This window comes from Zonotrichia leucophrys, chromosome 10 (genome assembly GCF_028769735.1).
Source record: "Zonotrichia leucophrys gambelii isolate GWCS_2022_RI chromosome 10, RI_Zleu_2.0, whole genome shotgun sequence".
NCBI classification, from domain to species: domain Eukaryota; kingdom Metazoa; phylum Chordata; class Aves; order Passeriformes; family Passerellidae; genus Zonotrichia; species Zonotrichia leucophrys.
The window spans coordinates 1,556,662-1,579,761 of NC_088180.1; the positions used below are offsets into that span (position 1 = coordinate 1,556,662).

Sequence of the window (23,100 nt, forward strand, 5' to 3'; positions counted from 1 at the left end):
TAACATTAGAGAATTGGTACTATGTCATAAAAACAAAGTTGTGCTGCCTTCTTTTTTCAATAAGTAAAAATAATTTGCACACAATCTGTCTTCACATATCAATTAAAGAGGGAGAGACTATACAAGCTATTTCATTTCTAAACCTATCTTTCTTGGCCAGCTGGAACAGAAGTTTCCAAGTAATTGAAATTGTTAATGAAAGGTATAGCAAGCATGTTAACACATGTCTGTACTTTTCGTATTCTCTCTAGGAGGAAAACAAAAATGAAATCACCATCAGCCAGTTCAGCCCCATGGATACAGGTCATCTTGCTATAAACAAAGCTTATTAACTGGATATTTTCATGTAAGTAGAATCTCAAGATTATTTTTTTTCTGTGAAGGCGATACCATCCTTTAGGTATTTTTTTTAAAACTTCGAATTCCTTTCCTTCTGCCTGTATCTCATCCTTTCTCCTATATCCTAGAGGCTCCCATGTCATGGCTAACATTCTTTTGAAAAACTCCAACAGGAGCTGCACAGGCATTCTTTTAGGAGCCTATCAGCACCACTCCCAAATTAACCAGACAGTTGTTTGTTTAATTTCGCAAGACATTTTCTTTCCCCAAAGTGAGAACAGCTACCTCAGTGAATTCCCAGCCATGGCACTCTCTGTTTTTAAGGCATCCTCTGTGGCAGAGGAATATGTTCTCCTAAACTAGGGTTAAAACATACTGATACATTTAACAAAGCAGTCAGGTTGTTGAATAATATGTAACTAGGTATCTTTTAAATATTCACTATACTTACCCCAGAAAGGCCCCAATCTGTTCTAATTAACTATAGTGTAAAATCAAGGTAGGTGCAAAGAGAAAAAAACTACACTTTAGAGGTGGTTGCAACTAAATCTGTAGACTTTTTAAATACTTTTGTGTTTGGAAACATTCTGTGGAAGTGCAATGTTTTACTCAATAATTTTTACTGTTATTGTTGTAGTAGTTTGGTTATTAAACCAATGCAGTGAGAAATCAGCTTTTCTTTAAGTAGGCATAAGGAAAGCTTTTGTATTGACAGTGGACTTCTGCTCCCTAGGAGCAGTACACATGAATCCCCATGCCAAGTTGTGAGCCTCTGAATTTTGTACAGTTCCTAGGTTAATTCAGATTATGGCTTTTCTGAGGACCTGGGGTCTGTAACTGTTGGTCTGAACCCTCATCAGGGGTTTTGCTATCTTGTAGAGCTGAGGCTTTGTGGTGCAGCCTGTTTAAGCTCCCCAGGAGCTGGCCTCCAAGGCCAGCTTTGCAAATCCAGCCCTTATCTGCCCTGGTAAGAACCATGGGCCAGAAGTTGTAGGACATTCCCTCCTCCTGCTAAGTCACATCAGCTCAGCTGATGCAGTGACAGCACCAGGGAGGAATTTTCTGCTACAAGGATTGAGTGTAGACAAAGGCTGCCTAATTTTCTCTTTGTGTAACCCACATCCTGTGGGACTCATGCACATCCCTGTACTTTCTACACTGTACGAGGCAGCGTGCGTCCTGAGGACAACGTGTTGTGTCTTGCTCACTCTGCTGATGAGACTGTGAGAGACATGCCAGAAGTGAATTAAATAGGTCTTCACTTAATTATATGTAATTTTGTTAATTGTCTATCTGCTGCTGTCCCTCGCTGGCATTACGAAAGGGTGCAAGTCACCTCTGTGGCTAGATTGCATGTCCCAGCTTTTCCTGGGCTCGTTCCCTCGCGGCTCTGGATACCCCTGGCCGGTCATGGCCCCAGCAGCGTTCCCGTGGAGTGTCGCAGGAGCTCCCGTTGGCTTTTTTGTTCACTCCTTGCGTGTGCAGTACCGAGGCGGAGTACCAGGAGCCCCGGCCAGGTGCTGCACAGACAGCGGTGCGCTTGGGAAGCTCTGCCAGCCGCTGGCACCTCTGCGTGCCCCGGCCCTGCTCTGGGGGTCAGGGTCGCACTCAGCCCCTTGCCCTGGCCGTGGGTCCCTGCGGAATGCCAGCCCTGCCCGGCTCTCTCCGCACAGTCTGGGATTGGTGCCCGGCGCTGCCCGCACTAGCAGCAGCCTGGCTGTGGAGCAGAGGTGCCCCCTCCTCCTCTCCTGCTCGGGCTGCCGGGGGAAGGTCTCGGAACGCTTTCATTCCGTACGTGCATGCGATTAACCCCTCAGTGCCCGTCCTGCAGCCCCCGTGCCCCGCTGTCCCGCCTTCCCCTGCCGCCTGATGCGATCGGCTCCGCCACCCTCCTGCTGTAGAACCGATTGATTTCCACGGGCGGGGACGGCTCCAGCACGGGGCCGGTGTCACCCAGACACGCTGCCCGCTGCGAGCAGCGTTAGCACCCTCCGCTCCCCTACGAGCTGCCTTTTTTTTCCCTTTTTTTTTCTCCCAGGAGTAGCAGCGAAATGTCCCGTCCTGCCTATTTGGAAATGGGAACAAATTGCTCCCCCGCCTTACCTCGCCCATCGCATCCCATATATAGTCATATCTGCGGTCAAATGGCAGGCGGCAGCGAATGGGAAAGCTGTGCCTCCCAAAAAAACCCGGGGGGCAGTGAGAGAGGGAAAGGGGTAGGGACGAAAGGAGGAGGGAGGGAGGGAAGAAAAAAAAGCCCTTTCCAAAAAAGTATTGGATGTCTTGAGGAATGCAGTCAGCCCCCTGGGAAAGTACATATCTGTGAGGCGCTCGCTGCCCGCCGCTTGCATTCGGCCGGCGCCCCGTCCCGCACGGACCAACCCCGCCCGGCAGCTCCGCTCCGCTCCCCCGGGGCCTGCGTCCGGACTCGGGGCTCTCCCGCAACTTTCCAAGCTTTTCTTTCGGAAGGAGTTCGCGCGGGGACGCGCCCTAGCCCACCGCCACCATGGATGCCATCAAGAAGAAGATGCAGATGCTGAAGCTGGACAAGGAGAACGCCTTGGACAGAGCCGAGCAAGCCGAAGCGGACAAGAAGGCAGCGGAGGAGAGAAGCAAGCAGGTCTGCACCGAGGGCCCGGGCGCAGCGAGCGCCGGGGCGCAAATCTTTCCAGACTATTCTCTTTTTTTTACCTCCACCCCTCTTCTTCCCCCCTCACCGTACTTTGTTCTATTCCACCCCCGCGCCCCTGCAGAACTGGTTGAACTTTCCCTAAGGCAGAGCTTCAGCCTGGCAGGCTGGAGGTTCCCGGGGGCGCGGCAGGAGGTTCTTCCCCCTTCCCCACCGTTCCAGCCGGGGAGCAGGGCCCTGGGACGGCTGCGTGGCCTCTGTGCCTTTGTCACAGGGGGATGGCTTAGAGAGGCTGCCCAGAACGCCTGGCTAGCACTGATGTGCGGCGCTTTGGCAAGGGACAGTGAAAGCTGTGTTCGGCCACTCCAGCATCACTCAGCAGATGTGCCCGATTCGGACTGCCCTCCTGCCCCTCTCCGGACACATGCCCCACTTTACTGTCCTTCTCCAAGCCCCCTCCTTTACACCTGGGGCTTCTCGATTCGGGGAGGGGGATGCATTGATTGCACCTTTCTGGGAGATCCTGAAGGAGGAGGGAGAAAGGAAGAGTGATGTTATGAATTAGTTTTCGTTTTCTAAGCCAAGGGAGAAACATATTTGTGCGTTCTATTTCCTCTTGTGCACCTAGTTAGAGAGTGACATTGTGCAATTGGAAAAGCAATTGCGTGGGACGGAGGATACAAGGGACCAAGTGCTGGAAGAGCTTCACAAGTCTGAGGACAGCCTCCTCTCCGCAGAGGAGAATGCTGCCAAGGTATCGTGCCCGTGCTGCAAGCAAAGAGGATCTAACTGTCTCTCCTTCTTTCTCTCTCTGTCTGTCTGTCCTTTTCTGTCTCTTCTGCACTCGCACCTCTCCGTTTGCACGATCACGCTGCCTGCTGCACCTTTTCCCGCCCGCCCTCCCCTCTCCACCACTTTCCACCCACATCACAGCTGGAGGACGAGCTGGTGGCTCTGCAAAAGAAGCTGAAGGCCACTGAGGATGAGCTGGACAAATACTCCGAGTCCCTTAAAGATGCACAGGAAAAGTTGGAACTGGCTGACAAAAAGGCCACAGATGTAAGTTACCCCCATCCCTTTCACCACAAGCCCAACAGAGAAACCACACGCTCCCTCTGCTCAGGACAGCCTGGACTCCTCCTCAGCAGCACTGCAAAGCTTTGCTGGAGGCAGGGTCCAGGCACCTCCTGGACAGGGAGGTGGGAAACACAGCACTGCCTCTCTGCATGAGGTTTGCACACTATCAGAGGTGTCTGGTTGGGTTTCTGCTCACTTGACGTGTGCTTTTTATGTGTACTTGCCACTCTAGACGTGAAAGTAAAGAAATGGTGATTTATCTATTCAGGTGATGGGTAAAACAACTCAGGGTGGAACAATACTGTCTTGATAGTGAAACAGAAGCAGAGAGTTAATAGTGAGTAGGTGCAGGAGAGGGAGATCCTGAAGAGCAAGGGCTGCTAGTTCTGATTTCAAGAGAGCTGTTCCTAAGTATGCATGTGCTAGAACTTCTGGTAGATACTGGTTTGGCTCACTAGTCTCTGAGAGAAAAGGTTCTCTCCTGTTTTTTTGGGTTTTTTTCCCTTGGAATCAGTGGAACTGCTTCACTTGTCAAAGAAAAGTTCAGTCTTGTGTGACGGAAGGTTGTCTGGAAGATGATACTTGCTAGTTTTGCTGTTCAGAGGACAGGGATCTTGGGAGCAAGCTGGGAGATATATATAGCTCAGCACTTTATATGGTAATAAGGCAAGAGCTTGTGCCTCTCCCAGGCCCTCATCCCTCCCACCTGTCTGTTCCTGACATGTATTTAATGGATCGCATGCATGGAACCATAAGAGTCTCTGCAGTTAAGGTCTTGGTCTCTATTGCTGCCATTGGACAATTCAATTCTCCTTGAGTAAATCTCAGGTCTGAATTACAGGATTAGATGAAACTACAGCATTTCCCAAGCAGTCACCCTCCTTTCCCTATAGCTCAGCTTTAAAAGTCAACCTCAAAGCCAAAATGAAAAGGAGTTGCCACAAATGAGGCAAGCAAAGTATTTCAGTGGAAGAATGATACTTTCAGAAATGGAAACATTACAAACAACTTCACATAGAGGACAACATGCTTTTATCTATTTTACTTCTAAAAGGCATAAAGAAAGAAAAGGTTTAGCTTCAGTATGGCAACTCAGTTATAGAGCTTTGAAAGAGAACCCAAGAACTTAACAAACAGAAGTGTTCAAAGGAACAGGGGAGAGGGATCCGTGTATAATGTGGATCAGATGTCTGCTCTGCGCAGGCCGCCATAGGAGAGGCAGCTTCCTAGCAGGACATTTATTTAGCTTGTTCAAAGGAACCGCATATAGATCCAAGGGAGATATTCCTTATATGGAAAAGTATGCAGACTATTTGGAAATAGCTTGCCTTGGATGAAGACTGGAGAAATGCTACTAGATTCCCTTTCTGAAATTAAGGATCTTCCAAACTGATTCCCATGCCACCTGCCCCTGCTGGAAAACAGTGTTTGGAAGCTAGTTGAGGGCAATTTTATTTGCAGTCTTCCCTGAGGTGGAGGGTGGGAGAGTGTCTGGCTTGTTTTCATTGAGGTAAATGTCTTATTTATTTGTATGCATGGAATATGTCTGACAGTTTAGGGATTTCTTTGTCAATGAAGAGTATATTTAGGGCATTGCAGTTGACCCAGTATTTACCTTATTAGTTTGGATAGTTCCAAGCCTCAGGAAAAGGGCAGAGGCAGAGAGGGAGTGTCGGCTCGCTGGGATGTACTCGCCTTTCGCTGGGACGAGAAAATCTTACCTGTCCGGTATGACTCATGTCCCAAAGCCAGGCACATCCCGGGAGCCACCCCAGCTGAGAGGGGGCAGCTGCAGCCCCCTGTCCCCTGCCCGTGTCTCAGGAGCCAGGCCGGGTGCAGCAGCATTGGCGGGTCCCTCGATGGCATTGACGGCACCGCTCATCTGGGGGCGGCGTGCGGGGAAAGGTGGGGCCGGGCCGCTCCGGGGCAGCTGGCGGGCTGTGCCGCCAGGCGGCGCTGCTGCCCCGCCACATCCACCGGGCAGGAGCGGCCCATCCCCTGCCACGACCGGCCCATCCCGGGCTGGACCGGCCCATCCCCGGTCAGGAGCGGCCCATCCCCGGCCACGACCACCCCAACCGCTGTCGGATCGGGCCAGGCCCGGCCCATTCACTGCCACGACCGGCCCATCCCGGTTGAGGACCGGGCGATCCCCGGGCAGGACCGGCCCATCCCTAGGACGGCCGGACCATCCTCCGTCCCCGCCCCGGTCCCAGCCCGGTGCCGCAGCCCCGCCCCGGAGCGCTGCGGCGCGGGGGGACTTCCGGGGCTGCGGCGGGCGGAGGGAGGCGGCGCGGGCTGGGCGAGGTGCGGGCATGGCGGCGATGAGCTCGCTCGAGGCTGTGCGCAGGAAGATCCGCAGCCTGCAGGAGCAGGCGGATGCCGCCGAGGAGCGGGCGGGACGGCTGCAGCGGGAGGTGGACCAGGAGCGGGCGTTGCGGGAGGAGGTAGGGCCGCCCCTCGGCCCGGCTTGGGCCCGGGGCTCGGGGCGCGGGTCCCGGGGCGCGGTGCTCCGCCTGCCTCCCCAGCTGGCGGGCGGGAGGCCGCTTCCTTCACCGCCGTGCCCGACAAGGCGGCTGTTACCTGCCGGGGTAGTGGCTGTTACCGGCCGGGCTGGCGGCTCTTACCTGCCGGGGTAGTGGCTGTTACCTGCCGGGCTGGCGGCGGGGCCGGCCCGCGGCGCTGCCTTCCCCGGCTCGGTAACCCGAGTGCTGCGTGGGCCGGGCCCAGGTGAGCGCGCCCAGAGACAGCGCTGGGTGTGCTGGGCAACAGCAGAACCCCGAGCTGGAGTGAGCTCTCACTTAGGCGAGATGTTTGAGGTTAGTTGTTTTGTATTAGGCTATGAGCAAGGTTTTACGGGGTGTTTCTCCCCACAAGTCCTAGTTCTCTTATCCGAGTTCATTTGTGAGGGAAGTCAGCATGGCGGCTGTTGGAAGTACGCAGGAGTGCACCTGAGATGATACCTGACAACTCCCCAACAACCCCAGCCACTGAACACCTGCAGTGTGCGCTGTTCGCCAAAGCCCCTCGCCAAGAGGGGAAAGGAACAGTAGGCTTGGTTTTAGGCAGAGCAGGATCAGGTGTGAGCAGCACAGGCTTACGTAGCAGAGAGATGTAATTATGGGTGGCAATCACAATAAAAAAAAACCTGATAGGGCTGTTCTTTGTCTTATCACTGACCTTTGGGAGTTCCAGCAGCTGTAGCTGAATGTTTCCTGCTGTAAAATGTACAGTGTTCTTTGAGGCAGTTTTAGTGTCTTCAGTGGTTGCATAAAAACAAAGCAAAAGAGCAAAGCTCTTGTGTGGTTTATTGCAATAGAAAAAAATAGTGATTATTTTATTTCCTTATAATATGGGCCTTTCTACAGTAAGTTCAAAGGAAGTGCCTCCTGATTACTTGCAGGTGATCTTCCTTCTGGAGCAAAATATGGCCACTTGTGCTTGTGTAACTATTGCATTCTTGCAGATCACTTGGCATATCTGGCTTTTTCAGCAAAGAGCCATAAGTCATTTCATAAGGGTTTCTGTTTTTTTAAAAAAAACTTGTGCTTGTTTTCTAAGCTTTGTGGAGTAAAGGACACAAAAATTCCTACTTTCAGTAACATGTATTATTCTGACCGGCATATTAAGGAATTTCTATTGAAAAGGAAAGTTTTGCTGGTAACTTTTGTGGCAGGAGGAATAGTGCTGGAGGAGTGGTTACAGCCTTCTGGTGGAGCCTTCCCTTACGAGTTCAGCTACATTGCAGTAAGGCTTAGGACCCTAAAGGTTAATGTTTGTCTCTTCCCTGGAGTTGGTTTATGTGGACGCTGTGGAATTCTGCAGAGTACATTTACATGGTATTTAGGTTTTTGTGTGGAGGGGTCAGTGCTGGGGTGAATAAAGGCTGAAAAAGCTGAACTCTCAGGCACATGTAGACGTGTGCTTTTCTGCAGGGCTGGCTACAGATGAGGGGTTTTATTGTTGCAGCTGTATTTCTGCATGCTTGAGGAGGGAGGCTGTGAGAGCTCTGCAGCAAGAGCTGAGGTGTGAATCTGCTCTTTCCTCAGTGCATGTATGGCATGTGACCAGCCAGGGCTGTTAGGTGAGGGTTTGCTTCTTCCTGTGCAAGGTACAAACATGCAAGCAACAAAAAAGCTACAGCTGTGGCCAGAACATAGCACAGCCTCCAGCTTTTGATTGTTTTACCAGATTGTTAAAAGTTTCAAGGCTGTGATTAGCAGCCATTCCCTTAAAGAAGAATCTTGGTTTGAGTACCTGCATCTCAAGGGGCTGTTGGTAACCACTTTTTCAAAATGCATTTTTCTTCCTCCTTCTGGAAAACAGAATCTCCCTTATAATAGTGATAATTAACACCCAGTGGCAACTTATCCATGTCATCACTCATTGTAAAAATATGTGGTGTGTAAGTGCCACGGCAGAAACATGGGTTATGTTTGCATGGTAGCAGTGGGAGTGCCCCGAATGTCACTGGGGTTTTTTCCTTCCTTGCCATATAAGGAGAGAAGTCCTGCTCTGCAGAAGAGTAATGGGGCCATATAAGGCTGATTGGTAAATCCTTAGTGAGTTACTGGAGCAGGAAGTGAAAACTTGAACTTTAGTCACCCTGTGTTTTGAACCACATTTTCTGCTCTTATCATGATGAGCAGTCTTGACATGATAATAATTAACTTGAACATTACAAATTTCCCTAGGGTAGCCTTTATGAAGGGTCATTTTCTTTTCTTAAATGTGAAAGTTCAAATTCTTACTGTTTTAAAGCCAGAAGTCCAAAACCAGAGATTTTCAATACTACTTTATGATTACATAGCTAAATACTTTATATTTGGATTAATGTGGATCTCTAAGAGTGAAGTCTCTTCTCCTTCTGGTTCTGTGTTCACTGCCAATGCATTTTAATGTTCAAAGATATAATTGCTTCCCTGTTCATGTGTTACTTTCAGTCATTCTAGCTGGACATTGTTACTTTTATGCCAAAGGTTGTTTTATTTGTCTGGTTTGTAAGTTATTCTTTTTTGTGTTATGAACAGCAAAATCTTTGATATGGACAACTCTATCCAGCTACCTCTGGTTAGAGAAGAAAAACTACCAAACTGATACTTTTGGTATCCACTTTTGTCAGAGGGTTGGTTTTCCCCTCAGAAGACGTCATAGGAAATTCAGATGTGTAGTTCCTCACATATAGCAAATATATATAATAAATGTTTTCAGTACTAATTAAGTGTTATTCTCTGAAGTAATAAACTTTTTAGAATAGTTACCCTTTTATGTATACTTTGTGCTTAATATAGTGTTGAAAGAAAGTAAGTTTAATGATGAGGTTACCATAAGAAGAATGTTTTAGAACTCACATTGCAAACTTAGGTTTGGAGCTGTAATATATAATAGCTTGTAGTGATAAGAGGCAGATGAGTTGCAGGTGTTGTACAGAAAGTTAAGTGAGCTGGTAATTTAAGAAAGGCAAATTTAGGGGAAGATTGAGGATGGAACTATGGGAGGAAAAAAAAAGGATGTTTGAAGGGATTGCTGCCTGTAGTAGGGTCCTTGCTGGTGCCTTTTTTGTCAACTCTTGCACAGCTTGCCTGTAAACAAAACCTCTGGGTGTTGGGGCACTTTTTAAATGTTCTCACACTCTCTCTGTGGCAGCTGTCTCGTTGCAAATGCTGATCCAGGTGTGTTTTTACATGTTTACACTGAACCCTTCTTACAGGACTCAAGGAAATGTCGGGACAATTCTTGCCAAATATGGTGAAAGGTCATAAATAAAGGAATTGGGGTAACAGAAGAATTGAGTAATTAGCTTGTGTTGGTTTGATTTGAAAAAGGGATGGTCTGTAATTAATGCCTGCAAATACAATAACAGAAAATATTTGGGTAATGGTGCATAATTCTTCCTGTGAAGTTCTTTCTAGTACAAATTGTACAGTCCTTGATGTGCTTCGTTGAAAGCAAGCATTAATCACTTTTTTCCTCTGTTAAGCAATAACTTCACAATTCAATCACGCACATCTCTGTGTATGGACTTTTTAATGGATGAAGTCAGAAATGACAAAGTGCTGTTAAATGGCACTAGCAGGTAATGGGGTAACCTTGTACAAGGGAAGATGTGTGCCTTACTATGAATTAATTTCTGGTTTTCCTGTGCTTAGGCTGAGAGTGAAGTAGCTTCTCTGAACAGACGCATCCAGCTGGTTGAGGAAGAGTTGGATCGGGCTCAGGAGCGCTTGGCCACTGCCCTGCAGAAGCTGGAGGAGGCTGAGAAGGCTGCAGATGAGAGTGAAAGGTGCGTGGAGCCACACCTGGATGGATTGTTACCCTTATGACAAAGATCATAATTGCCAGGGTGTGGGTTAGGGACATAAATTAAACCACTCCTAGGTCTCTGAATATGTGTAATCTGCTCTTCCTTTGCCTACATCTGCTTCAGTTACAGCTTGTCTGTAGAAATGTCCAAAGTATCTGGGCTTGGATTCTTTTCCAGTTGTGAAGATGACATTTAAGTGTGGTAGATCTTTTGATGTATCAGTCACATCCTGGGAAAACTCCTTGGCCCAGCCCAGACTTCTCTGGTCGGATGACAACTCCTTGTGACATTCTTGTGCTGTTGGGTGATTCTTGCTTTCATTGTGGGTAGAAAGTCTCACCTGGAGAGTAGTGAAGTGCTGGAAGAGGTTTTGGTTCTCTTGTTGGCAAGATTGGTATGTGAGGGTGAAGAAAGGAAAGAGACTGATAATTCCTTCACATTTCCAGAAGTCTGTAGTGTAAGTTAGGAACTCGAGCTTCGTGACTTTGGAAGATCTTCTGTCTTCTTCCAATGGTGCTTTTTACCTGTGATAGAACCTTTTATTGTGAAAGAAACCCACACATTCTGCATGTGTGCTTCTACCTTACTAAGAATGGAGTCTGTTCAAAAGAAATTTGCCAGAGACTCACAGTGAGTTTTGAAACATATAAGGTAATTTTATATCAGGCCTGTGCAACACAGTGTTTCTTGTTATGAAGGATTTCAATTTTGCTTTTACAGAGCACAGGGAGCTTCTAGGGCTCTGACATGGCAAAACCCAGGGGGGTCTGGCCCATAGACATGGCTCTTTTCAGTTCTGCAAGGGTTCTACATGCTGTTGATGAGTGTAAAAGCACAGCTGCTTTCAGTCTTATTAGGTCTGTAGAAGCAACACCCTTTGTTAACCTTTCTGTAAGAGGAATTTTTCCTGCAGTTTAAAATGAAAAAGAATTCTACAGTAGAATTACAGTAAGAGCTAAACAAATCACACTTTTTCTTTCTTCCTAAGTCATGTTTTGTTCCTTGAACTTCTTAAGTGCACAGGACTAAATCTATGGTGTGAGGACTCATGTGTCTGATGTGCTTCACTCACCTGAATACCACTGTCTGAAAGTCACATACCTCAAGGAGTAGAGCTGGAGATAAACTGGCAAACCCTGAACCTTGCATTTCCTGTTTTTCACGTTTTTCAGAGGAATGAAGGTCATTGAAAACAGGGCCCAGAAGGATGAAGAGAAGATGGAAATCCAGGAGATCCAGCTCAAAGAGGCCAAGCACATTGCTGAAGAGGCTGACCGCAAGTATGAAGAGGTCAGTCCTTGAGTGCAGGTCATCTCTCTCTGAAGCCCATGAGGCTGGGCCTGGAATTTTTGTTTTTCTCTTTTGCCTTTTAACTTCAAAAGTTCACAAACACCCCTCTCCACAGCTATGGAAGGAAAATTAGGCACTCAGATGCCTCAAGGGACAAGGTGACAGGAGATCTGAGCTTAGATCTTTCACTAAACTGGTGATCTTCCATTCACCAGTTACGTTCTGGTGAATGAAAGGGAGGCCTTGAAAAATGTCAGTAACGAAGTCTCAAATGAATAATGAAGATATCACATAATCTGAACTCATGTGTTGACCAAGAAATGAAGAGGCCTGGCCTCCTGTTGGTAGGTTCTAGGAGCAGGTGAGGTGCAGTGCAGCAACATCCCTGACTGTGCCTTGCCTGTCCTTGCAGGTGGCTCGTAAGCTGGTGATCATTGAGAGCGACCTGGAGCGCGCTGAGGAGCGTGCTGAGCTATCAGAAAGGTAAGTGTGGACCTGCCCTGGGATCTGTGTGAGGTGCTAGAAGAGAACTATAACTGCATGAAACGTTGGCAGCACACTGTGTGTTCAGCTCCAAGCTATGTTTTGCTCATTTACTGTAATGGTGAGATAAATGGTCGGTGCCAAAGTAAATGTGTTCTGTGTGTGTGCGCGTGTTTTGTCACTGCATGCTGTACCTGCACACTGATTTTGTGAATGGCTTTTGTGCATTTCATGTGTTCACTAACAGCCAAGTCCGACAGCTGGAAGAACAGTTAAGAATAATGGATCAAACCTTGAAAGCATTAATGGCTGCAGAGGATAAGGTACTGATACTAATAAACAGTTTTTAGGTTTAACTGCAACCCAAGTGTTTCAGCTTCCATAGCCAGTTAGCTCACTCAGTAGTAACAAATAAGTCCTTGCTATGCTCTTTACTCTCTCTTTGCATCTCGCTTTGGTGGTTTTCTTTGGTCTCTTTTTTGTTTATTGATTTTTATCTTTAAAACTGATCTCCTGTGCAGCCAAAAGAAGCTGAACTGTCTCACGTGTAAAAGCTCTGTAAATGTTTCTGTGTAAGCCAAGAGCTGTAGATAAATTTCTGTCTGGTCATTGTCTTAATGTGCACTTGAACTGGTATTTGGCATCACAAAGAGCTGCTTTCAGTCTGTGATGGATCAGCTGCTTTTGAGGCCATTCTTTTGCCCTGTAATGGTTTTCATTTTTCTCTATCTTTTCCCCCTATTTTCTCCTATTTCTTTTGCTTGACTGAATCTTCCATCCTCCCCTTTCCTGCCTTACCTCCGAAATAACAGCAAATGTGCTGAGCTTGAAGAGGAGTTGAAAACTGTGACCAACAACCTGAAGTCGCTGGAGGCTCAGGCTGAGAAGGTAGGCTAGAGACTTCTGTGAGAATGTGTCCCTTACACTGCCATCTGGCCTGTGGGGTTTTCTTTGTATGCCAATCACTTTGCAGCATTTCTCCAGGGCTGTTGTCAGTAGAGGCATTTGGATTTACTACTCAGTTCCATACATAGCATATTTTGTAATTCCAAATAGGTCAGTATTATTTGGCCACATTGGTTCTGTTGAGTATTCTGAGAAGATTAAGTGTTAATTATAGAATGTCCCTCAGAATGGCATTGTGCACTAACATTAAATTTCTCCAAAAAACATTCCTCTTTAAAACTGCAGTACTAATTTCTTCTCAAAGTTCCCACCATATTGCACTGGAATGTAACTGAAGGAAAGTTTGACTCTTGTAATAAACCACGGCCTTCCAAGTGGAATTAATTTTGTTTTACCTATAACAATTTCTTGTGTACACATAATCTGTTACAAGAGTTTCAAGGTGGGGTTTTGTTGGGTATATTTAGAATACCCATCTAATACCAGTGATCCTCTTTCTAATTACAGTACTCACAGAAAGAAGACAAGTATGAAGAGGAGATTAAAGTTCTGACTGACAAACTGAAGGAGGTAAAATGAGAGCTGTTCTTTGCAACATATTTTCCAGTGCACCTTTGATTCTTTTAGTACCAACACTACTTTGATGCTGGAAGGGTGAACATACCATTTTGGAAACAGTTTGCTTTTAAATATCTCCCCTAGAAATTGGTTTATATTAGCCTTATTATTTGCCTCTTCTCACAGTGCTTTTTTCCCTCACTTGAATTATTTCTTTTCTACTCCTAAGTACTGTGTGTGTTTCCTAAAGTAGTCTGTATTTGTCCTGACTGCAGGCTGAGACCCGTGCTGAGTTTGCTGAGAGGTCAGTAACCAAGCTGGAGAAGAGCATTGATGACCTAGAAGGTATGTGGGGCTGTTTTTCTACTTCCTGTGGAAATACATATCTCATTCTTCTCTTGCGTGAGGGTTTTTATTGGGTTTTTTTATTACCCAATTCTACTGGGCTGACTTGTTCTGCTTATATAAATGGGTCTGCCTAAAGAGTAGACAAAATATTTTCTAAATGAAATGTATTAATATCTTCAATGCTTCAGGTGAACAGTGTTTTGCTCTTGCCTGTTGCTTTTTCTCTTATGTTCTCAAGACTCCTTCCATTTTTTTGCTTTATACTCTTCTATTTGGAAGTATATAAATGTTACAGGGTAAATGATCAGGTGACAAGTGTTATTATCATCTTAGTAAAGAGCTGATGAAGAGTTGCATTATGTTTGCAATAGTTAGGAATGTAGCAAGCTAACCTAATTTATTACTGTGTTAAGTGTGGGTTGGGGCAGGCATTTTGTGACATAGACCAGTTATTGGGTTTTGGTAAAGCTAATAGATTGTATACATAATCAGAAGGATTATTCAACTTCAGAGGTTTGTTTGTAAGGTTTTGATAAATCTGCCAGAACTGCAGCAGAGTAGTAGAATGTGCTTTCTGCCTCTGGAGAAAACAATTCAGTAGGACTTTGTAATTTGAAGATCTGTGGAGTTTGCTATTTAGAGGCATTACACTAAGTGTAGGATTTGAAGAAGTTAAATTGCATGGCGTGGCAGGCTGGATTCTGCATGAAGGTGATGAAATGCCTAAGTAGCTGCTGAAAATTTATGATCCCTGACTCAGGAAGGAAGCAGAGAAGAAAGATAAGTGTTTAGAAGGAACAAAAATTGCTGTAAGAAGCTGAGTTTGAAATCACACAAGCCAGAGTGGTTTAAAAAAAAATGGTAGAAAATGGTACCATCCTCCTTGAGCCCCATTTTTGGATCTTTTCTCCCTAGCTCCTGTGTCTCCTCTTGATCAAAACAAAAAAGCATTAAAACAAAAATCCATGACACTGAAACATGGATTTTTGCTTCTTTTGTATTCTTTTGTATTCTTTTTTCTTGGTTTTCTGTATATCACAGGTTGCCCCGTTGGCAGTGAAGTTAATGAACTTGTTGCATAAAACTGTTCACTATTTTCTTGCGTAGAACTGTTCACTATTCTCTTTCTTTTATTCTTCTCTAATTTTGTTTCATTTTTCTGTCACAACACTTCTTTCTGTGCACCCTTCCCATTTCCTATGGCTTCTGGATGGTATCCCCATTTCACCACCTCACCTTCCATCCCATGACCCTGCTCCATTTCCTTGCACACCTCTGCTTTTGCTGGGGGAACACCAGATGAGCTCTATGCTCAGAAACTGAAGTACAAAGCCATCAGTGAGGAGCTGGACCACGCTCTCAATGATATGACTTCCATGTAAATGTCCTCCCAGCCCGTGCCTGCTGCTGCTTCCCTGCCCTCACTGATTGCGCACTTCCGCCCTTGTGAAATGATGCTCCCTGCGTGGTGGGAGATGCTTTCCTTTAGAGACAATAGGTGTACAAAATACCATGAACAATTGCTTTACCCTGGCAAAGTGTGGGTGAGTGTTGTGCCAAGCCTGGTAAATACTCATGGTGATTTTGTAAGCTTGTGGTTACTTTTTGATTCTGTGTCTGCAATCCTTGTGTCTTGTGGTTGCCCTTTGTTTGTAGCTCTGTGTTTATCCTTTCAGTTCACCTCTGTTCAAACATTATCTACCAGGCACATCATGTTTGTTTTACCAAAGAAAATTGCTGTGGTACGTGTTGCATTCAGTGTGTATTCCTTTGCCTGCTGTCACAATTTTTGCTCTGGCAAAGTTCCTGCAAAAATGTCAGAGAAATTTAGATTTAGCTGTATTCTCTGTTAATGACAGTAGAAAGTGTTTATCTAAATTTTCATAACTGCTCTGAAAATTTCAGTTGTTATCACTGAATTCCATGTGTGGAAATGGATTGAAAATACCTTGTCATTTCAACCCATAAAGGCAACAATTTGTAGGTTTCTTCTGGATAACAGTAGTAATTTTATTTGCATACACCAAAACTGTGGTAATACCAACTTTAGTCATAAGGAGAAAAATAAGAGTGGCAGGAAAGTAGGAGAGTCAGCAGCTGTAAGTAAGGTGTGACTGCTCAGTGCAGAGTTTGACACAAAGTGACTCTGAACAGAGGTCAGCTGTGCCACCTCCACCTTCCCATGCATGGACACTGCAGCTGACATGGGACAGGGGAAGAGCTCTGGCTCTCAGCTGCTTAGGAGCTTTAGCAATGTTTAGTCCCAGCATTCCCTTTTGGAAACCCAGGCATGCTTTCAACTGGACATAAGGTTTGCTTATGTCTTACAGCTTGAAACCTATTTTGTTTGCACCCATATTTTAAATGGCTTTTTCTTCATGTTGTTTTTATCCCCATGTCTGTTCATTACTTTCCTCCTTCTCTCTACCAACATTTTAGTAGAGGTCTCATGTTGCCTGCTTTGTATGCTTTGATTTTTTGTTTTTAAATTCCTCCCCAACATATGGTTTTGCTTAGTGGCTTATCAAGCAAATGGATTTCTTTTTTTCCTCCTCTTTATACAGAGATTACAATATTTCTTCAATTTGGGATATTTCTAAGTGGAAAACAGACTTAAAATTGTAGTCTACTGGTATATGAGGACCTGTCTGTATCATTCCAGTCCCAGCATGGTGTGCAGTTTCTCTAGCATAGTCATCTCAGCATGCTGGGCTCTGCTGTGCCATTGCTGCTTTTTTTGAAAGTCTTTACTGCACCTTTTTTCATTTTCTGCCTTATCTCACTTTTTCTTTTCATGCAGATAATTTTCTTTGCTTCAGTTCTCCAAAGACATCTTCATCGGGTTGGATAAAACATCTTTCCAAGCTTTGGATGTTTCATGGGCTCATTGTCCTGTCTTCTAGCTTAGCTGACTCTTCCTCTATCACCTGTCTCAGAACATGCTCTGTTTGTGCTCTGCTGTACAGAAACTACATTTCTCAATGTAAAATAAATATCCCAGCTGTATCCCTTTTGCTATTCCTTTGCCTTTTATTTATTTAAGTAACTATTTAAGTTATTAATAAAATTTGCCCTTTTATGCCATTAGGGATTTCATTTTTTGGTGTTTTCATTTTTTAGCTGAAAACACTTTTGCCTGAACGTTGACAATGCCAAGCCAGCAAGTGCAGTGTGTGAAAACTGACCAGTTATTATCTGAGTTTTTCTCAAACTCTGCTGCAGATAAAATGACAAATAGATGTAATAGGAACTCTTCTAGTTGTTATTGTTAGGACAAAATTTGCAAGGTCACTACTTCCTTGGGGTCATTGGTCGTGGGAGCATGGCTGAGGGAGCAGTTACATCCTTGATGGAACCAGATTTTTCACTTTAAAGCCTGAAATCTTTTCCTAGCTTTATGCTGAAGACTTCTTATCTCTATTTAAATGTCTTTGTTCATGAACTTATATATTTGAAACAGATTTAAAGAGGCAGCATCATAAACTTTAAAATTTTTTTTTCACCCAAAAATAATCCTTGAAATGTCTTGCAAAAAAGGTTTTTCCTCTTTCACACCTCAGTTATTCAGCAAAGATGATGCTTGCTAACATTCTGGGGTTTTTACAATATATTTTTCTTGAGTGGCATGGTAGTATTGGAAGTTCATTGGGGAGGTTTCAGTAGCTTTTTAGCTTTAGTTCAGACTTGTGAGTTTGAATTGCAGATTTATGAGAAATGTTTCAAAGCTGGAGTAGGAAAATTCTATTGATGATGCTATTAATGAAATTACTCTGCTGCAAAGTGGAACATCATGGATTTCTGGTTTCAGCTGATTTGTCACTGTCTGATTAAGGATGAAGCATTAAATACTGACATCTTGTGCTCTTTTTGTATTATTTGCAACTAAGGAGTTTATTGCCTTATTTTAACTTTATTTACATCACAGTGAAAGAAGTTATTTTCCAGTTCACATGGAAGCAAGAACCAGATTGATTTCTGGTGATACTCTAACTCTATATATTGCTAAAGTTCCTAAGTCACCAAAGCTAAATAAATTCCTTATACCATAGCTGAACTGTAGTTCTTAACTTTTAGAATAATGTAAATGTCTCTTTCTTGTTCAGCTTCAAGACAGTGCAGTCTAAAGTAGATTTTCTCCCCTCCTCAAAACTTGTTTTCCCAGTAAGGCTTGGGATGGATACATGCCCTTCCTGGCCTGCCATCCTTGGATAACTTTGGCATTTCCCAGTTCTCTGCCTCTGACACATCCTAATGTTGCTGGCTGGGGGCAGACCCCCAAATACAGGATACAAATCAGCAATCACACACAGTTCAAGTAATCAAGTTCAGTAATTTACTACTCCTCAGCTGCCACAGTAAGTGGCTGTGTGTGAAGGGTAACCAGATAGAATGGGATATATAAAAGTTAACCAAATATAATGGGATGAGCATTTGTAAAATGACTGAGGCTAATAGCTTCACAAATGCAGGAGTTAGGGGATTTTGGTCAACTGTAACTTGTCATCTGAGCCAGAGTAAAATATGCTACAGCATCTCCAGCTTCTTAATCTATTGTGTTTTGGTTCATTGTTTTAGCAGAGTTTTTTGTCCACTCAATTACTTGCAATAGTGGTGTCTCTTAAGAAAAGTAAACAAAAAAGCAAAATCCATTGTAGGACCTGTCAGTTTTTAACACAGTAATTTTAAACATCAGTATTATAATTTTGCCTTTTGTGTCAGTCACACATGATCAGCCCTGCACTGAGGGATGGCAGAGCACTGGAAATGAGCAGTGCAGTGCAGAGCCCCAGGAAGCTGCATGCAGAATTCCTGCTGCTCTGATCCTCACTGCAGGGAGCTGCTGTGGCTCCCTGCTCAGCACTCCTGTCACCCTCACCTGTGGTATTGTACCTGCCATGTCTGGCTGCTTTTGTGCCTGAGGCTTCTTCCCAGGGGTGCAGGGCTGGCTCTGGGCTCTGCTGAGCTCTGCTGACTCTGCTTGGCTGCTGGGGCTCCTGCAGAGCCAGCCTCTGCCTCTGGAGCACATGGACACACGGCCCATGGGAATCCAGGGCTCACTGTACTCTTGGGAACTGCTTTCCCTGCTTTACTGGGGGATTTAGTTGTTTTGGAAGTTGAGAAATAATGTAAACTTCTGCCTCAGTCAGAGAGGAGATTGCTCCGATGATACTAAGAGTAATTTCACATGATTCATTTTTGAATAACAGCTATATACATTTTGCTAGACAAAGTGAAATTTTAGTTACTCTAAGGCTTTGTTTTTTCCCACATGTATGTGGCATTATCCTGGTGAGAGGGACAAGATCCATTTGTTACTGGTGCAGGATCAGAGCTGTGAAGTGCCCTGGCTTTACTGAGCTGGCTGGGGAGGAGTTGCTCAGCATGCAAGCACATCCTGCAGAGCAGCTCCCTGCTCAGCTTTGCCTTTGCTGTGCCCAGTGCCTGCAGGGGAAGGGGATTCCTGTGGAAGCTGTTAGGCAGCTTGTGGAACAGTCAGAAACAGTCATTTCCTGCAGGGGAATATCTGGGATCAAGAGGTCAGGAGTGCAGTTATTGAGAAGAGCATGGACAATTTGAGAGCACAAGGTAGTCAAAAGCCATTGTGGAACATTTTTTTCACTCTGCAGAGCAACTCTCACTTAATGTGCTGTCACAACATGGCTGTGGCCGTTCTGTTCCAACACAAATTGTCCTCTCTGTTTGCTGTTTTTGAGCAAAGTGTTCATCCTTCCTTTTCATTTTCACCAAATGTGAGTCTGTTTTCGTACAAAATAAAACTCAGCAACGTAAAGGTATCAAAATGTGTGGATTCCAGTAACAGCAGGAGTATTTACCTATCAAAAATAACATTTCAGCCCATCAGACTTCCTAGGAAAGGAGTGTGGGCTGAGCCAGACCTGGTGGTAGCTGCCTACTGCATCTCTCCTGCTGTTACTTATGCTGGCTGTGGTGCAGTTGCTTTCTCTCTACTGGCAGATGAGGTTCCACTACACCTTAAATAGTTTGCAAAGAAAAATGGCACTCATAAAACAAATTCACACACTGTACAGAAGAGTAAAGTAAGACTTAGTGCTCCTAGGAGTATAGCTGCAGTTCTTCCATTTCTATTGCAGTTTTGTCTCACAGCTGTTCCCCACAACAGGATTCTTAGCCAGTGCTTGCCATGTACAATAGCTGTTCCTAGGAGCAGCTATTGCTAGAGTTCTAGAAACAGAGGTAAAATGTTTCTCTCTATGTTACTGAACTGTCTGTCATGTGACCAGTTTCTTTAGTAACTCTTATTTAACTGTTTTCTCTGTCTAATCTGTCTTCATTCTGCCTCTTTTTTTCTCTTCTAACCTGCTTGCTGCCTGTACAGACCAACTCTACCAGCAACTTGAGCAAAACAGTCGCCTAACTAATGAACTAAAGCTGGCATTGAATGAGGATTAAACTTTAGTGGGACTATGTTGTTAACTTGTTTGAAACCACCTCCTTCCAAATTTCCTTTAAAAATGAATCAGTAATTGTAGAAATAAGCAAGAAACTTAAACATTTAATTTTTTCCCTGTTAATTCTGTGGTAAATTAATGAAAGAAATTATCTTGGAAAAATATGGAAATGCTTCTTCTGGATGAGGCTTTTCATTCTGTGTCTGCACATCTATTTTGGAGGAGCACTAAGCTCTTCTGCTGTGCAGTAGTTTCTTTCTACTTAAGTAAAGAGCTACAGCATTTCACTGACAGTATTCAAAAAATAACAACCTGTGTTGCAGAAAGGCACTCACTTTATCCAACATGAATTGGCCCTAAGATTTTTACCACAGTGAGAGAAAAATATTCACTAGAATCCATATTTCTGTATTTCAAAACCCACTTAAAGGATACTACAGCTGTTTTGTCTGGAGACTTTGATAAGATAATTTTGCCTTACTATGAATTTGGCTTGTATTTGACATAAAAAAAAAAAAGAATGGGAGCTCCATCTGACAATACCCAATGAGTTAAAGGTATGCTTGCATAGTATGAAGTTGCTATTACTGGATCCTGGTGGGATGCACCACCAGAACATTTTGCTCATTTATTGTATTAACTATGTGTGTTAAGTGATTGTCCTATAAAAGTGTGCATGCAACATAAGGCTACTAACTTAGAGTTAATTTATTTTCTAAAGGAAATAAATTTCTTAAAGGTCACTTCACTGAAAACTAAAATAGTTTTAATTTTTTTGTTCTTTGTGTTTTTGAAATCTATGAAACTATTAATTGTGTAGCTGCAAAGAACTTATTTTCTTTATTGCCTACTTAAAAAAAGAAAAAAAAAAGCTGCTTTTTTTATCTTACTTATAAGCAATGAGTTTCCAGAGCATTGTCTCTCTGTTGGCAGTGCATTTTCTTAACGAATGCATCTGTGAACAGTTCCAAATTTGCATTACTTGCTGTTTGTTTTATTAATTTGGAATTCTCTCTAGTTGCGTTATCTGGAAACATTGATATTTATGAGCATGCACATTTCTTAACTTTCTAAACCCTCTGAGAGAAATGATGATTGCATGCCTTCATGTTCAGTGCCTCCAAAGAACTGCTATTCATGTTTTAATTTTCTAATCCCACAACAGAGAAAGTGGCGCATGCCAAAGAAGAAAACCTTAATATGCATCAGATGCTGGATCAAACTTTACAGGAGTTAAACAACATGTGAAAACCTTCTTAGTGGCAACCACACTATTTGTTTGTTTATTTTTACACCTGCTTGCCGTGAAGCCCCATAAACATGTCTTTATTTTAGTTTCACCAGTCACAAGAACATCTGCTAAATTATGGAGCAGGGGTCAGGGAAACACCAAAATGGGCAAGCCATATGCGGGTTAAATGACATTACATTATGGTTTAAACGTGCCATTTCCCAACAAAAATGTTACCTACACTTTGTAGAGAGTTCAGCAATTTGGTATGCAATTCAGCAATTGCTTAGTCTTTGAAGAATCCTGGCTGTGGCAGAAAGTGTCCCACCTCAAGTGCCAACTACAGTTTTTACACAAGAAGAATGATTCGTGTCCCAGAGAAATCAGGTGGAAATGGTGCTATTTTGAACAAAAGGTTCTACTTGAAGTCTTTTGTTTGATATCAGACAAGTCAGGAGTTGTCCAGCACAGTAATTTATTTTTATCAGAACTTGACTGGTCTGTGAGAATTTGGACTTTCTGTGCCTTCTAATTCAGTAAAACGAAGATATATAAGCAGTGGAGACAAGTGAAGGCTTCTGAAGGTTTTAAATTGTATTCTTGCAACTCAATACAGAAGTGTAGGTCAGCATTTCACCTTGAGTTTTCATTCGATTGTATTTTTCATGTTGAAATGAAAGATTCAATAAATTCAGGACAAAACATTAATTTGGAAGAGATTGTGTTAAAATGTATTTTATTTGTGGGGGTTTGGGGTAGGGGAGGAATTTTTAAACTGATATTTGCCTCACTTTTTTCACACTTTCTTTGAGCAGTCTTAAAAATATACCTGTATGTAAACATTGTATAATGATATGAAATAAAATGCACATTTTAGGACATTTTGTAAATCTTGTCCTCCTGTGGTTTGTTTTTCATCACATCAGTTTCCTGTGTGTTGTGCAGTGTCTCTCATGGTGTGGATCACTGGTAGCACACTGGCTCTGGGTTTTTGCTGCATTGTTAGGCCCAGGTGTGGAAATGGGGTGCTGTGGACAGATGTGGATGTGCAGGTGTGGAAATGGGGTGCTGTGGACAGATGTGGATGTGCAGGTGTGGAAATGGGATGCTGTGGACAGATGTGGATGTGCAGGTGTGGAAATGGGGTGCTGTGGACAGATGTGGATGTGCAGGTGTGGAAATGGGATGCTGTGGACAGATGTGGATGTGCAGCTGCTCAGAGGCTGCAGGAGCCTGTCCCTGTCACTGCACTGCATGCCCAGCTCTGTGCAGGAGGCAATTACCCCAGAGCAGAGGAGAGAACTTTCCAGAATTACTCATCATTGACCAGAATGGTTTTGGTAAGACCATTGCAGAGCTCTTTGGGAAATGCTCTTGGAAACATTATCATCTCTTTGTATATCTTACCTGGTAATAAGTGCTAATTTACTTCAATACAGTGATAAACCTGTGAAAATCATGTGTCGTGTTCATAAGAGGTACTTCCACTCAACTTTTCACTTCT

At 44.1% G+C, this 23,100-nt stretch overlaps 1 protein-coding gene across 27 annotated transcripts; it reads left to right on the forward strand.

Annotated features, from left to right (window-relative positions):
- Positions 1-2,580: 2,580 nt before the first annotated feature.
- Positions 2,581-22,486, forward strand: TPM1 (tropomyosin 1). Of its 27 annotated transcripts, none has more exons than XM_064722521.1 (10): positions 2,706-2,959; positions 3,597-3,722; positions 3,902-4,027; positions 10,195-10,328; positions 11,522-11,639; positions 12,052-12,122; positions 12,935-13,010; positions 13,536-13,598; positions 13,862-13,931; positions 21,531-21,757. In XM_064722521.1, exons 1-10 carry the CDS (start codon positions 2,846-2,848, stop codon positions 21,611-21,613), a joined length of 981 nt encoding a protein of 326 aa, XP_064578591.1. In that variant the 5' UTR covers positions 2,706-2,845; the 3' UTR covers positions 21,614-21,757. The 27 variants fall into 27 exon arrangements, with proteins under 27 accessions (XP_064578568.1, XP_064578570.1, XP_064578576.1 ...); XM_064722503.1 differs by lacking the exons at positions 3,902-4,027; positions 21,531-21,757 and adding exons at positions 15,234-15,312; positions 16,735-16,769; XM_064722522.1 differs by lacking the exons at positions 12,935-13,010; positions 21,531-21,757 and adding exons at positions 12,370-12,445; positions 15,234-15,446.
- The last annotated feature ends 614 nt before the right edge of the window (positions 22,487-23,100 follow it).